The sequence below is a fragment of the Balearica regulorum genome, chromosome 3 (assembly GCF_011004875.1).
Source record: "Balearica regulorum gibbericeps isolate bBalReg1 chromosome 3, bBalReg1.pri, whole genome shotgun sequence".
Classification (NCBI taxonomy): domain Eukaryota; kingdom Metazoa; phylum Chordata; class Aves; order Gruiformes; family Gruidae; genus Balearica; species Balearica regulorum.
Genome location: NC_046186.1, coordinates 114,255,602 through 114,273,201, shown reverse-complemented (window position 1 = coordinate 114,273,201; position 17,600 = coordinate 114,255,602). Strand labels below are relative to the sequence as shown.

The window sequence follows — 17,600 nt, the reverse complement described above, 5'->3', positions numbered from 1 at the left end:
AGGGGAGCGATGAGAGGAGTCCTCCCCCCGAGGACAAAGAAGCGGCAGAAACAACATGCGCTGCACTGACCGCAACCCCCATTCCCCCACCTGCCCCGCCACTGAGGGGGGAGAAGGTTGAAGCAGGGAGTGAAGTTGAGCCTGGGAAGGTGGGAAGGGTGGGGGGAGGTGTTTTAAGACTTGATTTTTTTTTTCATTGCTCTATTGTTTAGTAATAAATTAGATGAAGCCCTTTTTTCTAAGTTCAGTTTGTTTTGCTCGTGACGATAATTAGTGAGCTCTCCCTGTCCTTATCTCGACCCAAGCCTTTTGTTACACTTCTCCTCCCCATCATGCTGGGGAAGGAGTGAGTGAGCAGCCGCGTGGCGCTCAGCTGCTGGCTGGGCCTAAACCACGTCACACGTTTTGCTAAACCCTTACCTTTCATAGTGCTGCTAAATTTTAAGCATTGTTACGACCTTTGCCAAGCCTCTTATCTTTTGTAGTTCCACTGAATTTTAAGTAAATTTATGATCAGTTTGAACCTCTAAAGTAATTGTTGTTACTTCTAATTACCGCATAGAGAATTAAAAAGTTACCTCACCCTCACCCCCTGAGTGGGACGGGACAGGATGTCAAGCTCAAGGGCAGCCTTGGCTGCAGTGACCACAGAATGGTGGAATTCAAGATCCTCAGGGCAGCGAGGAGGGTGTGCAGCAAGTTTACTACCCTGGACTTCAGGAGAGCAGACTTTGGCCTCTTCAGGGATCTGCTTGGTAGAATACCATAGGACAAAGCCCTGGAAGGAAGAGGGGCTCAAGACAGCTGGCTAATATTCAAGGGTCACCTCCTCCAAGCTCAGGAGCGATGCATCCCAACAAAGAGGAAGTCAAGCAAAAACACCAGGAGGCCCCCATGGATGAACAAGGAGCTCCTGGGCAAAGTCAAACAAAAAAAGGAAGCCTACAGAAGGTGGAAGCAAGGGCAGGTAGCCTGGGAGAAATACAGAGAAACTGTCCGAGCAGCCAGGGATCAGGTTAGGAAAGCCAAAGCCCTGATAGAAATTAGTCTGGCCAGGGATGTCAAGGACAACAAGAAAAGCTTCTATAGGTATGTTAGTGAGAAAAGGAGGATGAGGGAAAAAGCGGGTCCCCTCCGGAATGAAACGGGTGACCTGGTTGCCCAGGATATGGAGAAGGCTGAGGTACTCAACGACTTCTTTGCCTCAGTCTTCACTGGCAAATTCTTGAGCCACACTGCCCGGGTCACAGAAGGCAGGGACTGGGAGAATGCAGAACCACCCACTGTAGGAGAAGATCAGGTTCGAGAATATCTAAGGAACCTGAAGGTGCACAAGTCCATGGGACCTGATGAGATGCATCCACGGGTCTTGAGGGAACTGGCGGATGAAGTGGCCAGGCCACTCTCCATCATATTTGAGAAGTCCTGGCAGTCCGGTGAAGTTCCCACTGACTGGAAGAGGGGAAACATAACCCCCACTTTTAAGAAGGGAAGAAAGGAAGACCCAGGGAACTACAGGCCAGTCAGTCTCACCTCCGTGCCTGGCAAGATTATGGAGCAGACCCTCCTGGAGACTATGCTCAGGCACATGGAAAATAAGGAGGTGACTGATGACAGCCAACACAGCTTCACTAAGGGCAAATCGTGCCTGACAAATTTGGTGGCCTTCTATGATGGGGTTACAGAATTGGTGGATAAGGGAAGGGCAACTGACGTAATCTACCTGGACTTGTGCAAGGCATTTGACACTGTTCCACATCCTTGTGTCTAAATTGGAGAGACATGGATTCGATGGATGGACCACTCGGCGGATAAGGAATTGGCTGGATGGTCGCACTCCAAGAGTTGTGGTCAACGGCTCATTGTCAAAGTGGAGAACAGTGACGAGTGGCGTTTCACAGGAGTTGGTACTGGGACCGGTACTGTTGAACATCTTTGTCGGCGACATGGACAGTGGGATCAAGTGCACCCTCAGCAAGTTTGCCAACAACATCAAGCTGTGTGATGTGGTCGACACGCTGGAGGGAAGGGATGCCATCCAGAGGGACCTTGACAGGCTGGAGAGGTGGGACCGTGCGAACCGCATGAAGTTCAACAAGGCCAAGTGCAAGGTCCTGCATGTGGGTCGGTGCAATCCCAAGCACGACTATAGGCTGGGTGAGGAATGGATTGAAAGCAGCCCTGAGGAGAAGGACTTGGGGGTATTGATTGATGAGAACCTCAACATGAGCCAGCAGTGTGTGCTTGCAGCCCAGAAAGCCAACCTTGTCCTGGGCTGCATCAAAAGAGGCGTGACCAGCAGGTCGAGGGAGGTGATCCTGCCCCTCTACTCTGCTCTGGTGAGACCCCACCTGGAGTACTGCATCCAGCTCTGGAGGTCCCAGTACAAGAGAGACATGGAGCTGTTGGAGCGAGTCCAGAGGAGGGCCACAAAGTTGATCAGAGGGCTGGAGCACCTCTCCTATGAGGACAGGCTGAGAGAGTTGGGGTTGTTCAGCCTGGAGAAAAGGCGGCTCCGGGGAGATCTGATTGCGGCTTACCAGTACCTGAAGGGGGCCTACAGGAAAGATGGTGAGGGACTGTTTATCAGGGAGTGTAGTGACAGGACAAAGGGTGATGGGTTTAAGCTGAAGGAGAGTCAATTTAGATTAGATGTTAGGAAGAAATTCTTTACTGTGAGGGTGGTGAGGCACTGGAACAGGTTGCCCAGAGAGGTTGTGGATGCCCCATCCCTGGAAGTGTTTAAGGCCAGGTTGGATGAGGCTTTGGGCAACGTGGTCCTGTGGAGGGTGTCCCTGCCTGCAGCAGGGGGGTTGCAACTAGATGATCTTTAAGGTCCCTTCCAACCCAAACCATTCTATGAAGAAATGACCTCACATCATCCTTGCACATCTTTAAAACAGAAAGATCTTTTAAAAGATAAAATGGATCACAATGAAAACTGCAATGCATTAGAAATAAGCTAACCTTTAGCTCCTCAAACTACCTCATGTGTTAAACCTTTTTTATGTTGCAATCCTGAAGAACATGACAGCAGTTTACAAGGCTGCCCTGGATGTATCCCTGTCATTGTAAATGACTGGCAAAACCCATACTGCAACAGTTCTGAAGGTGAGGAAAGGGATAGCAGAAAGTCAGCAACATGTCTTCAAAAGGTCAGTGTTCGTGTCGAAGCTGTCGGAGATAGCACACACACAACTGAGTGACAATGTGTGGCGGGCTGTGTATCTCTTCAGCTAAAGCCAGGAAGGGAACACAGTCATGGCCCTCCATCAATTCCAGTCCAATGATAAAATCTGTGCTATGTCTTGCTGGTGCAGAACTGTTGCCATACTTCATCATTCTTGACAGTGATTTAGTATCACCGTGGACTGACAGTATTTTTAATTGCAAGTATCTCCAATGGACTGGTGGCTATAAGGCTATGTCAAAAGAGAGTGATAAGAACATACAGGGACACAAACATGACCAACAAATGATAAGGGAGGCAGTGATGAGAACCAAATCTGGTCAGTCACACTAATTGATGAGAGTATGTGAGAATGTTTATTCTAGTGAGGTTATCTGATTGGGGACCTTGTCAATTGGGAAACTGAGGGAAAGGGGGAAACCACTAACAAAATATACAGACATAGACCTGACAAAATAAACAGAGACAATGACAAGAAACAAACATCACCACTAACTGATGGGCTATCAAGAAACTACAGGTGCCGCTTCCAGGAAGATCAACCTAGACTCTGCAAGTGGTAAGACTGTAAGCCAGGGGAGACCCATACTGGAGGGGCATGAGAATCGATAGTGCTATACAAGCCCACCAGTGGCTGGAGCAGGACCATGACTCTGTCTGCTTGGTGGTGGCTGCTGGGGGGGCCGAGCATCTGTATCTTCCCAAATCCTGGTGCGCATGAGGTGCGCATGTATTTTCACTAGCAAACTTTAAAGCTGGACTAGCCAGTGAATAAGGGCGGGGAGGGGGGGGCCTCAGGTCTGGGCAGGGGATCTGTGCCCCCTGTATACCTGTGGGGAGTTGTGAACATGGAGTGCATGAGGGACAAGTGTGTGAGTGCATGTGTGTTGGCTAGTGAGCATCAAGCTGGACCAGCCAGCAAGTAAGGGACTGATGAAGCAGGTAAGAGGGCCCAGAATCTGGGCAGGGGTGCTGGGCAGACCAAGGAGCCATGCTGGTACTCAAGGGATCTGCAGATGTGCGTGTGTCTGTGAACCTGGAGAGTGCTGTGTGTGCCTGCAATAGTGATCTTCAACCTCTGCCAACCAAAGAGGAGAGGACTTGGCTGGCTGTGTTTTATAGGAGTCCTGTATGTAGGTGCTGTTGAAGGCAGCACCCCATCTGTGGCCAGCCATGTCAGTGTCCTGCATTTCTGTGTGTCTCTGGGATGCACAGACAGCTTCGCTACTGGTTGAACCTGCAAACGAGAAAGTGACAGCCATATCCCTCAGCCTGGGCAGGGGCCCTGGTTCCCTGGGGAACTGGGCTGGGCTCCAGTGGTTGGGCAGGAGGGTCCTCAGCTGAAGTGGCTGAAAGAGGTGGCTGCACATCTAACATCACTTAACAGTAGCTTTGTGGAAGAATAGACCTGTGAGCTGAGAGCTACCAGGCATGGACTCACTACTACTCACATGTAACCTACAGCAGTCTAAAGAAGTATTTGCCTGTACTACAACTGCTATAAAAGTGAAGAACAGCTTGTGTCCTGGTTTTGGCAAGGACAGAGTTAATTTTCTCCCTAGCAGCTGGTTAGTGCTGTGTTTTGGGTTTAGGATGAGAATAATGTTGATAACATACTGATGTTTTAGTTGTTGCCAAGCAGTCAAGGACTTTTCAGTTTCTCATACTGCCCTGCCAACGAGAAGGCAGGAGGTGCACAAGAAGGTGGGATGGGACACAGCCAGAACAGCTGACCCAAACTGGCCAAAGGGATATTCCATACCATACGATGCCATGTCCCATTTATAACTAGGGGGTGGGCTGAGGGGTGTGTCAGCTGGGGTCCTGGCATGGCAGCTGGGGGTCTTGCACAGCATCGACTTTGGAGTGATGGTGTTTATCTTCCCAAGTAACTGTTACACGTGATGGAGCCCTGTTTTCCTGAAGATGGCTGAATACCTGCCTGCCGATGGGAAGTGGTGAATGAATTGCTTGTCTTGTTTTGCTTGGGTGTATGGGCTGGGAGGCTGGGTAGCTGGGGTCATGTGTAGCATTGACTTTGGGTGACAAGAAATTGTACTGTTCATAATTTGATTTGTATAATTATTATTATTTTCCTTTTTGCGCTTGTCCTATTCAAGCGTTTTTATCTCAACCCACGAGTTTCTTCACTCTTCCAATTCTCTCCCCCATCCTGCTGGAGGGGAGTGAGCAACTGCACGGTGCTTAGCAGCTGGCTGGGGTAAAACCATGACAGCTTGCAAAGATGGAGAAATGAAAACAGTGCTACTGTGTAACAATGAGATGGTCTTTGTGCTGGTAAGGTGTAAGACAACAAGCCAGGGTAGATAATCTCTCTAGTTTCTACATTGGGAGCTCTTGATTTTAGGGAAAATAAAGCAGTAATGGTCTCAAGGAAGCAGCAGGTTGGATGCTGTCCTGGCTCCAGCTCATGACCACAGGTAGTCTGAGGCAGCTGAGGGAGGACATCTGCCCTTGCTATCTCAGTACGGGTGTAGGAGAGACACCCATACTGAGCACACCCAAGCACACCTATGCAGCTTGCACTCTGATTCCCATTTGAAGCACTCCCACTACTGCATACTAAACTACCTCTGAATCTTGTCTTGAAAACGATTTAAAAAAAATCACTGAAAAATAATGGAATGAGCCTATCAGTTCTCCAAAGCATGCATGGGACACATGGTAAGAAGAAAAACCTCCAGGGTTCGTCTATAGGCCTTTGTCTCCAACATCTTTACTATTAGATTAGACTCTTCCACATCTAGGTAATTTAGAGCAGAAGGAACTTAGGAAGCATGAAAGAAAACCAGGAATAGAGCTCCCATCAGTGTAAGAGGAACAAGCCCTGATTTACAATAACAAAGCCATGTCATCAACAGTAGATATTTCTAATGAGAAATAACTGATCACCTTCAACGTTTAAAACATGGTAGACTAGCATCAAGTGATCCATCTCTGAAGTAAGTAGACACTGCACAAATTTAACTTCATTAAATAAATAACAGTAATCAATACAACTTCAAAATTTCTAGGCAGCTTTACTTACCTTTGTTTTGCTTCTTCATGCGGATGGTTGTACTTTTGAACTTCACTGTAATGTCATGGTAAACTGGAGAGGATTAAAAAAAAAAAAAGGCATTACAGCTAAATTCTTCCTTCTAGATAAAGCTTTAGTTCAGCACATTTAAGGAGTACCTTTCTTCTTCAGAACTGAACAGAAAGTAGGTTTTTAATCTCCACTGAGTTCTTTAGAGAGAAGAGTTAATCTAGGTAAATTTCTGGAATAGATTAGGAGTGTTTACATATCTGTGAATACTATGTTACTATCGTATACAATACCAAGCTTCACTTGAAAAATATGAAGTGTCTGTATGTTACCAATAGCCGTCATTTTGCTTTTAAGTTAGCTCATGTGATACAACTTAACCTTCTTCATCATACTCAGATTTTTCTAATAATTCAGCTTTTAACCTAAGATTTCCCCATAGGCTTCAGTGTTCTTGGATATTCCATACAGAATATTTACCATTTCAGTCTTCTGCCTCTCTCTGCTTCAAAAGGAACCCCAAACCCATATCCTCTGATGGGTGGCTGTTACATACATCTGATGCAGTGGCTCAGTCTCTGCATACCGGATTCTAGCACTGCAGTCAAGATGGCTCAGAAACAACCTCTATGTTAAGCAGAATGGAAAGCACGGTGGAAACGCCACCAGTTCTTAATCAAATCCCCAATCTGTTAGTGTGAATAATAACGCTCAAGGAATAGACTTATGAGAATAACTGCAGTTTTGTATTTGCATACTGAATATTTATCTACACAATGACTTAGTTAAATATTCCTATACTCTGCAAGGTACATCTTTCAAAATGTTTCTGAAAGATAACTGAGTATTTGGTATACTGGTACCATGTCTGACATCAGAGAGGACTTATATGGTATTGAATTAACAAAAAGCTACCATGAAAGATCAGACTGACTTCTCCAGCCCACGTTCTGCCCAGCTGCTGGACTTTGTCAGCATATACAGATTGAGTCAACAGGTTATCATCTCTGAGATACAAAGGGGAAAAGCACAGAGGAATTCACCATAGACAAAAGATGCCCAGGCAGTATCCACCCTCCTTAACTCAAATTATGCCAACAGAGATCAAATCTCGCTACTACCCTCTCTCCCTGCCCTCATTTTTGAGGAGCCTGAAATACTGTGCATTAAGTATCCAAATCTTTAACATGGCAAAGGGAGGAGACTAGAAGGGAATGTATCTATCAATATTTTAACATCATCTTGTATTATGTAATCTTAACTCTTCCTCATGGACCTTCCTATAACAGTTGATACAAATCTGAGTGAAAGTAAAGGGTAAATCACACATTCATTCCAGGTATTTTACAGAAGCATTGACAGACTATGTACACTGATATTACCACTATCTAGCTAAAACAGTCTGGGGCTAAGATTTCTTACAGCATGCTGAAGAAACAAAATAATGCACGAAGAATAATAATACAACGCATCAGATCAGAAAGGTTTTAGTTAACATCTTTTTGTGCTTTGTAACTAGTTGCAATCAGTTCTTGTTATATTCAGTATTTATTGAAAGTTAAACAGTCTAAAAAGCCATAATACTTACTTGTGTGGTTTTGATACAGCTCTATAAAATGTAAGCAGCGTATTGCTTTATTCTTTGCCTAGGAAATAAAAGCAGAAAACATTTTTTCTTGACTTTTTCTGCAAACTACTTGAAATTTACAAAACTATTTGAAATTTGCAAACTATTTGAAATTATTCAGTTAACTAGACAGAAAAAAAAGCAAGAAAGAAAACAGAAAACCAAATTTACCACAGCTAAACCATTTACTTTATGGGAATGAAAATGTTCTCTCTAAAGTACTGCTTTCTCCTAACAGATTTAATATTTTAAAAAATTTCTCAATATAGTAACAAATTCAAACTTTGTATATTTTAGCATTGCTGCTTCAATAGCTTAGTTGAGTGTGACAACACCAACTAGATTGATGTAGATGGACAAGTAACATTTTGAAATCTAAAGGAGTCTTAATAAAGTCTTTATGCATGTGTAAGAGAAAAATTCCTACTCACTAACTGTATAAGCAGATTGTATGTTTTATAGCTATTGGAAACAACTGAGCAAGGAGAGAATGGGTATAGGCCACAGAAAAGGGAGTGGAAAGAAAATAAAAGTGCATTAACAGAATCTCATTTCAGGGCAACCTTATTATTTGTATCAAGATGGACAAATCACGTACATGGACTCGCTTCTTGCATAGTCTTACATAGACTACAAAAGAAACTGATTATTTAAAAAGAAAGTATAGGTATGAATTATTTGTGCTAGTCATCAAGCAACAAATAATTCAATCAACATACTTTCCGTAAAGCATTCATCCTGTCACCTGCTTTCCCCATTGCAAAACCTGCAAGACAGAAAAGAATCATTTTATTACTGAGAAATACAAGAGACAGGACCTTCAAAAAGCAAAGGGGAAAAAACAGAGAACTTCACAACCAAGTTTAGTGCCTGTTATTTCCACTCCATCGCACAGATCAAACTCAGAAAATGGTCCAGAGAAAATCACAGAAACCACACACAGTAATGGTTTAGGAGTTAGGAATATCTTGTTGTCAAATTAAAACAAATAAAGCTTAAGTTACTTCTTTTGTGTATTTGTCCAAACTCTTCCCAAACAATTGAATAGTGGTGACTGCTTTAACCAAAAAAAAAAAAAATTCCAGTCTTGTGCTTAAAAAGAAAGAAGGGAAGGAAGAAAAAAAAGGAAGATGATGCAAGTATGTCAATATCTGCACAAAGACTAGCTCCAACACCCTAGAAGAAAGGAGACTGTTCTTCTATAAGTGAAATAGAGAATATGAAAACCACGTTTAACAGAATAGTGCATTTGCAAAAAATGCATGCCTGTGGAACAGAGGAAAAACAAACTGCCAGTTTCCAAACTGCTACCTAATTTTCTCTGAACCTTCAGACCTACTCCTATTTACCATGTGAACTGTGGTAGTGATGAAGAGATTTCACAGCAGTCTTGGGAGTATTTGCAAATAGCTCAGAGCAGGGCATCAACTGACTATATAGAATGAATAAGAGGATGTGACAGCCGTTTTTACAAACTCTGTTGTCCAACAATATCAAGGTAGATTGAATTAAAATAATTTAACTTCAAATCGGCAGATCTAGCTTTTTTGGTCCTTTGATGTTTCTGTTGTGTCAGCTAGGGCTGTGGGTTACCTGTATCCAAAAGCATAACTCAAAATCAATGGGATTTGACCCATTGGCCAACACTGACTCACTAATTTCATGCAGACAGTACAAGAGAAATGAGCTGGAAGAGATTTAGGAAAGAAATACCATCCTGACTGTTGTGGTGCTACAAGCAAAGAGGATATGACCACAAGCCCGGAGGCTCCTGTGGAAGAAGCAGACAGTCATGGGTAGTGCCTGCTATCAGCTACCTCTAGAGACAGCTTTCCCTGCACACACACCGTGCGCACCCAGAGGTCTCTGTCACTTTCTAACTCCTGTACAAGAAAATGCAAGGAAACTCTGTTATTCTTTTAAACACAAACACAGAGCACAACAGCAGTGTATTAATGCTGTGAAGTCATGCAATAATTAGAAAATGCCAAAAATTAGGTCACCTGGGCAACCTCAATTCAATCATTTGGCAGACATGGATTAAAGTGATAACATGTTTCATGAAAAAGCTTTTCAAAGAAGAGGTAGGAAGAATTTTTTCAGAGTAACATATCTTTCTGCTGGAGAACCACACCTTCCTCTCTACATAAATTTTCCTCCCCTCCAAACTGCAATTAAAATTGAGGAACACACCTTGACTTGAATCTTTCACATAAATGAAGTTCTGCAAAACTACAGTTGACTAGAAATACAGTTGTCTTATTAAAGCTCACACATACATCCCATCATCAGAGATATCTATTCAGCTCATAATAAAATGAGACTATTTATATCCAAAAAGTGGATGCTCTGCATATATACTGAAAGCAGGACTTTAATAGCCATATAGCACTGCAAATGTAATTTCCCATACTCTGTCACCAATACATGGCATATTCCTGCCTCCTGACAGAGGTAGGAATTCTCTATTATTTGGATTATACTACTTGGATTATTTACTTCACAGTTATTAATTTTCTATTTTTTTTAGCTGATTCTTCTTTTCATTCTGCACATCTGTCTTATCTCTATTTGAGGTCTAACGGGAATTTTAACATACATTGGTTTGTATCCACAAGAGACTGCATGAAAACTCTCCCTTCATGGAGAAAACCTTAGCACATTCAAGAGTGCTTCTTAAATAAAACTTATCCTGCAACAACAAAAAAAAATCCTGGTATTTGAAAACTGAGTGAAAGATAAACACTATTTCCTCAATAAGAGAACTGGAAACATGCAGGAAACTCGTTGCTGTACAGGGTGGCTGCATAGTTCCTTTATGCTGGGATCCAGGGCTAGTTAATCCAAGTAAATTGCTGCACTAAGATGGTTTGATTGCTTCTAGAAATAGCTTGGTCATCACTACCCTGCATATATAATTGTGCTTAGAGTTCCATTAGAAGGAATTCACAATTAAACTGAATGCCTCTGGCCACTTCCTTCTCCAGTCTTTGCTGAAAAAGAATATGAAAAAGGTCTCTTTTCACAGCTTGTATTATAAGATCCTTCATAATCTTAAGTTTCTTTTGTTTTTTCCTATATGTGCCACTGACAGCATTAATATGGTTAGACTTCAAATAGCTTGCTGAAGAGACATTATGAAGAGTCATTCATAACAGAGAAAGCCTACAAATGGCTCAAGCTGCAGAACACTGAAGTTACTATGACACCAGACTCAAAGGGCCCTGAGTATTCTATTTTTCCCTAAAAGTATAAAACTAGTATTTTTAGAAAGCCCATAAAGTGGATTTTTTTTAATGATTAACTTCAGTAAAATAAGAAAGCTTCCTAAAGAGGCTGAATCAGAAGGAAATTTAGGGTCTTCTGATTTGAGACATTCATTAAGAATTTCTGAATCAAGATGCTAGCTGAGACTACCAGTAAAAAAGCCCTTTTTAACTAAAAGCTGTAATTCTTCCAAGGGACTATCCTAAGACGTAGAGAGAAGAAAAAACAAAAAAAATCAGCCAGATTTATACTAATTCTACCTAGAAATACTAACACTAGCTAGAATATAACCCAGAAAAATGCAAAACCAGTCATGCTGCTCTTTGCTGCAAAGCAGTCACCACTGTTAGAGCAACTGAAAATAAAACCCCAAGAACCCCAACAACATGAAAGTGATTTTCAAAACCAGAAAGACAAACCATGTCTACTGACTCCTGCTTCCTTATGACTATCTGCTTTACTAACCATGGAGGCCCAGATGCATTTTAGTCAATCACAGGCACCTCTATGAAGGCTCAGCTGAGTTTTCTTCCATCATCAGCACAAGGGGATGAATACTGCCCAGGGCACCTCAGCCCACCTGCCATTCTAGGCCATTCCTTTTGCAGGTGCCTGATTCTTTGACCTGAGAGTAAAAACTACACTCCGCAGCTAAGTGCCTAAGGCTGGCAGAAGCAAATGCAGATATGCATGGCTGAATAGTTTTAGGCTTTGATTTTTTTTAAACATTAACGGTATCTACAGTAAAAAGAAATGGGGTACAGGAAAGCATAGATGATCCCTTCTGGTAGGACCTACCTTCTGGTAGGATCTACCAGTATTAGATATACCACTCTAGAGTTAAATAAAATTGTTTTTACCACTGAATGATATATGCTCCAAACCTAATCACATTATTACTACTTTTCCCAATTTCTTTTTTTATACAAAACAAAGTGTCCAAATGAATACATACATAATTTGATTATATAGCTTACTTTTATAGATTAAACTCAAAATTCTTACAGGTATTTCAATATTACCCAGTGGAAAAAAGGGTAATTTTTTTTTTTTAAGTATACAAAGTCCCTTTAAGTCACAATGCCTCTAAAGTCCTATTACAAACGATTAATTTGACATCTTTTACATACATGCACATACCTGCAGCCCCTTTACCATTTCCAATAGCCACTAAGGCACGTATTGATTTTTTTCTGCCTTCCTTTGCCTTCATACAAAACACATTTTTCACCTGAAGAAGAAAAATACCAAACACAAAGCATCTTGTTATTGTGCCATCCAACAGCATTTTTTTTAGAGAGTCAGTTCACCAAAAAGGAATTAGAGGTCTATGATGAAACCTTACAATATATATCATCTTTGTCAATGGGTATCATCTGCAGTGGGGCACCAGCTTCAAGGCATTAAATACACAAAGACTGCTAAAAATCTATACTCAGACACAGAAGAAGTTACCTCAGTACAGTTTCATTAAAATATCCCCTCTGTTGTGTTTAGCTGTACAACAGATAATGCTCTAATGTGGATAGCTTCATCTGTTGATTTCAGTTGTAATGAAAAAACATGGAAAAAAATTGGAAGTGACATTAATATCTTACTGCCCCCCTCACATATTAACATATTTTAGAAGCATTCTCAGGAACTGGTCACAGCATGTTGTTACTTTACATGGAACAAAACTTAGGACTGACATCTACTTGCAGACCACAGAAGGTAGTCTCATTACTAGGATGACAGCTGCTAAAAAGAAGAGTTCATTTAAGAGAGGGGAAGAATAAATGGTATTTCGTTCCTAGAACTAGAAATGTTTACAAAAACTCTGCAAGAAATTCAAGAGATGCAATAAAGCTATTTATTTTAGAGTGGGGGGACACAACAACAACTGAGGACAGGTAGCCTTATGGTTAACATTCTGGAAATCTAAATTTCCTTCTGCCTCTGCTACAGACTCCCCTATGTGACTATAGGCAAGTCACTGCTTTATATTCTCCCACCTTAAACAGTCTAACACATCATCTGAGATCTTTTGTCCATCTAGCTCCTGTTCTAGTGTCCTTTGGTTTGTTTATATATTAAAATATATGTTTATTTAAATATAGGCATATATTTTAATATAATTTTATACTGTATATAATAAACTATATATAAAATATAGAAATATAACATATAGTACCTATATATGTGTGTGTATATAAATATATATACGCATGTAAAAAAACACTGGATATTGCTTGACTGTGTTAATATGTGTGTCTCGGAATTACCAGTCAAAAGATACAGTTTACTTCATGGTTCATTTCTCCCTCTACTCTCAAATGCATCAGGGTCTACTTTCTTTAAGCCTTAATATGATTTCCGTAAATTGTAACATCAGTTAAATTAAACATGCATTATTAATACATGAATTAAGCAGTGGTCCCCCCTTTTCCCTTCTTCAGTAAGCTAGTCTGGTTATAGCATTATACATCTGGAAGTAGATCATTATAGAATACTTGGTCATGGCTTAAACATCCTTACTGATATCCACAAAAAAAAAGTTAAAAAAATTCCACTGACATCAGTAGGTACAGATTAGGAACGAGTGCTTCTGAAAAATTCCACCTTGCTTTCATTAAAATAAAGATGCTGTTAAATTCAAGGTGCATATATATTCTAGAGAGCACTTCAAAGAAATATCAGCTTTGCTAATTGCTCATTCTAAGCTATTTTTCTTTCTGCAATCTATTGCTTACAAGAACAAACTAAAATAATAATGCCAAGATGAAAGCACCTGTGCAAATAGGCTAGTTTGTAGTACTCAAGAATTATTCTTCTCCCTTTCCAGAAGGTGGCAATAAAGACACATGCAATAAGCTTCTCCAGATGCTTTCCTGAACTGCACCTGTCAGCTGTTTCTGAGCATCTCTGAAGAAAAACGTGTTCAGTCACCCATCCCAATCAGTGCTATTGCATCTCTCCTGAAATGCCGTGAAGGCCTTGCAAGCTTGATAATGTACACTGGCAGCCATGACTGCTGGAACAACAGCGTCCTCAGATTCCCCCTGCCACAGCCCTGTGCCTCCTTATATCAGAGAAAGCAGTACTCTTCTGGAGGGTGCTCAGCAATGCTTCCCGTCCACCTAGCTGCAGAGGACCTGGGAGTCCTGGTGGACAACAAGTTAAGCATGAGCCAGTAGTGGTGCCCTTGTGGCCAAGAAGGCCAATGGTATCTTGGGGTGCATTAAGAAGAGCGTGGCCAGCAGGTTGAGGGAGGTTATCCTCCCCCTCTACTCTGCCCTGGTGAGGCCACATCTGGAGTTCTGTGTCCAGTTCTGGGCTCCCCAGTTCAAGACAGACAAGGAACTACTGGAGAGAGGCCAGCAGAAGGTTACAGAGATGATGAGGAAACTGGAGCATCTCTTGTATGAGGAAAGGCTGAGAGAGCTGGGTCTGTTTAGCCTGGAGAAGACTGAGAGGGAATCTGATCAATACACATAAATACCTATATGGTGGATGTCAAGAGGATGGGGCCAGACTCTTTTCAGTGGTGCCGAGTAATAGGACAAGGGGCAACGAGCACAAACTGGAACAGTGGCAAGCGCAGTGCTTCAGGAGAAGGCAAATTTGTCTTCTGCTGTGATTACTAAAATGTGACCTTCTCCAGAACAGTCACCTAGTGAACTCATCAGTCGATACTGACATTTAATATAAGTGTTAGGGAGGGCTGAATTCAGTAGCCCAACAGAGGCGAGGCTGCCATAGCTCCATGTGCCCAGGACGAACAAGTAGCAAGGTGTTAAGGGATGTTAGGAGTGGACACCACCTCCTGAAGCTCCAGGCCCAGGACTTCGTCCCACCTTGGCCACTGGAGCCCAGTCCAGCCAGGCTGAGGGATGTGGCTGCAGGTTCAAAAAGAAGCAAAGATGATTACGTATCCCAGAGACATGCATGCAGGACACCGACATGTCCAGTTACAGTCTGTCACAGACACGGCACTGCCTTAAACAGCACCTACGTATAGGACTCGCATAAGACCTAAGTATAGACAGCCACGTCCACTTCCTCCTCTTCAACTGGTAGAAACTGAAGTTCGCTAGTGCATGCACATACACGCCATTCTTTAGGTCCACAAGCACATGTACATTTGCAGATCCCCCAAGTACCAACACGGCCCCTCTGTCCATCTGATACCAGTGCCCATGCCCTCTTACCTGCCTCATGCATTTCCTACTTGCCAGCAGGTCCAGCTTGGTCCTCACTAGCAAATATGCAACACACACACACACACTGGTCTCACAGGCACCCCACACTCACAGGTCTCCCTGAATACAAGCAACTGGTCTTCTGCTTGCCTGATGCCATGCCCAAACCTCAGGCTTCCTACTCACTGTCTAGTCCAGCCTAAAGTTTGCTAGCAAATTACACCTCTGCCCACAAACAAACATCAGATTTGGAGAAGATAGAGACCCTGACCTCCCTGCTGCCCCTACTGCAGCTGGAACCAGACAAACAGGCTCTGACCTGTGGTCCTGCCCAGTGCTGAGCCCCTGACCTGCTTCACTCACCCTGGTCCCTCCCCAAAGCTGATTTTCAGGACACATACCATTTCTGCACCAGTGGCTGGTGGCAAAGACCCTTATCTGCTCCAGTAGCTTGCACCAAGTCCCCACTCGCTCCATCTGCTGATGCCACAGGTCAGGGGTGCCCATACCCCCAGACTGATTGCAGTTGATGGCACCAATTTCATTCCCACTGGTGCCCTCATGTAGCTAGTACTGCAGGCTCAAATTCTGTAGGACTCTCCCTAGATCCAGAGACCTATGGTCCCTCCAAATGCTGATGCTAGGACCCTCACACTTGTTCCAGTGGCTGACGCCACAGGGTACCCACACCCCCAGTCTGACTCCAGTTGCTGGCCCAGTGTCCACTCAACACCAGTCCCCATAAGAAGTCCTTGCACTCAGTCCCTGCAGACCCCACACACACTGCACAAAGAGTGAGATTAGACAGAGAGTTAACTATGAAAGGATTTAATAAGAAGATAAGAGTGTGGTGATCAAGCACAGGCCTCAGTCAGACAAGCATATGGACTGGCCCCATCTTAAATGCAGCCAGCCCCTTTTATACTCCTCATTCCTGCCTATTTCTCCTTTGTTCCACCTCAACCTCCTGCCCTGCACAGTCCTTCACCAGTTTGCACAGTTCCAACGACACTCCTCCAACATCCCGGACCCTTAGGTTTGCATCCTTATCAGTTGCAAAGTACTGGTTTGCCTGCAGCTTTTTGATAGCCCATCAATGAGTGTGACCGACAAGGTTTGTTTCTTTTTTTTGCTCCGCTACGTCTGTGCCTCAGGTTTGTGTCTCTATATATTTTGCTTACAGCTTCCCCCTTTTCCTTAGTATCCCCACTGGACCTCCATCAGATAATCTTAATGAAATAAACATTCTCATGTTTCACATACCCTTAGCAACTAGTGTGGCTGATCAGGTTTGGTACTCATTACTGCCTGTCTTATAGTTTGTGTCTCAGGCTTGTGTCTCTGTGTTCTCTTTTATGGCTTCTCCCTTATTATACCCTTTTTACATTGAAAAGGTCCTTAATAATGCACCCTTAAAGAAGGAGATGTTCTCTCTATGCATGTACCCTTACAGAAAGATGGGAATGCAATCCCAGTAGGCACAGTCATAAACACACCTATACAACACATATATGCATATATCCACAGCAAGCCCGCAGATCAACACAAACAGAAATGAACAGCGCTCACACGAACAGCACTAACAGCCTGATCCTGTTCCTCTCTCTGGCAGATCAGCTGAAGGTCCATTAGTGGGAAATGCAAATACTCCAGTTGCTGGCACTTAGACACTCCCCATAAACACACATGCACCTGGTAAACAAGAGTCGCGAGCCCAAGAAAATAGTTAGAAATTTATTTTAATAAGAAGTCAGGACAGACTGTACTGATCAGACACAGGTCATGGCAAGAAAAGCATACTGACCAGCCCTGCTTACATGCAAGCCACTCTTTCTATCCCCTTATCCCTCTATTTTCCCACATTTGTTCCTCCCCAAATCACCTAGGTCCTTCCCTTGCTCCCTTTGGTTCCTGCTCCAGACATCTTGTGTAATACTGAAATACTCTTCCCCTGCAGTTCATAATGTGTCCCCTACCCTTTGGCAATAACCCCACCTCAGTCTGTGGAGTGTTCTGGAGGGCTTCATCTTATATTGTTGTCACTCGTGGACCATGGGGCTGAAGCAAACTGTATAGCCCCAGAAGGAGCCAAACAGGGTGTCTGTTTCTCCGAGTCTGTAATTTTGGTTCCCTTGCCTGCCTCTGCTCCTCTGGTCTGTGCATATGAGCCACTGATGCAGTTATGGCTCTCCTGTGATGGTTCTGGGAGGAGTTCTGGCAAGGTGTTACTCAGGTTCCTCTACCTGCTATTGCCTCTGTGCTCCTTCGTGTGTGCGCAGACAGGCC

At 43.1% G+C, this 17,600-nt stretch overlaps 1 protein-coding gene across 1 annotated transcript in view; it reads right to left on the bottom strand.

The window, feature by feature from the left end:
- The window catches only part of MRPS5 (mitochondrial ribosomal protein S5), a 59,078-nt gene that overhangs the window by 9,200 nt on the left and 32,278 nt on the right, over window positions 1–17,600 (bottom strand). The window contains exons 6-9 of the mRNA XM_075749644.1: window positions 12,274–12,364; window positions 8,586–8,632; window positions 7,828–7,885; window positions 6,240–6,302 (exon numbers count right to left, since the gene is read on the bottom strand). Coding sequence (XP_075605759.1) covers window positions 6,240–6,302; window positions 7,828–7,885; window positions 8,586–8,632; window positions 12,274–12,364 — 259 coding nt within the window. The remainder of the gene's footprint in view (window positions 1–6,239; window positions 6,303–7,827; window positions 7,886–8,585; window positions 8,633–12,273; window positions 12,365–17,600) is intronic.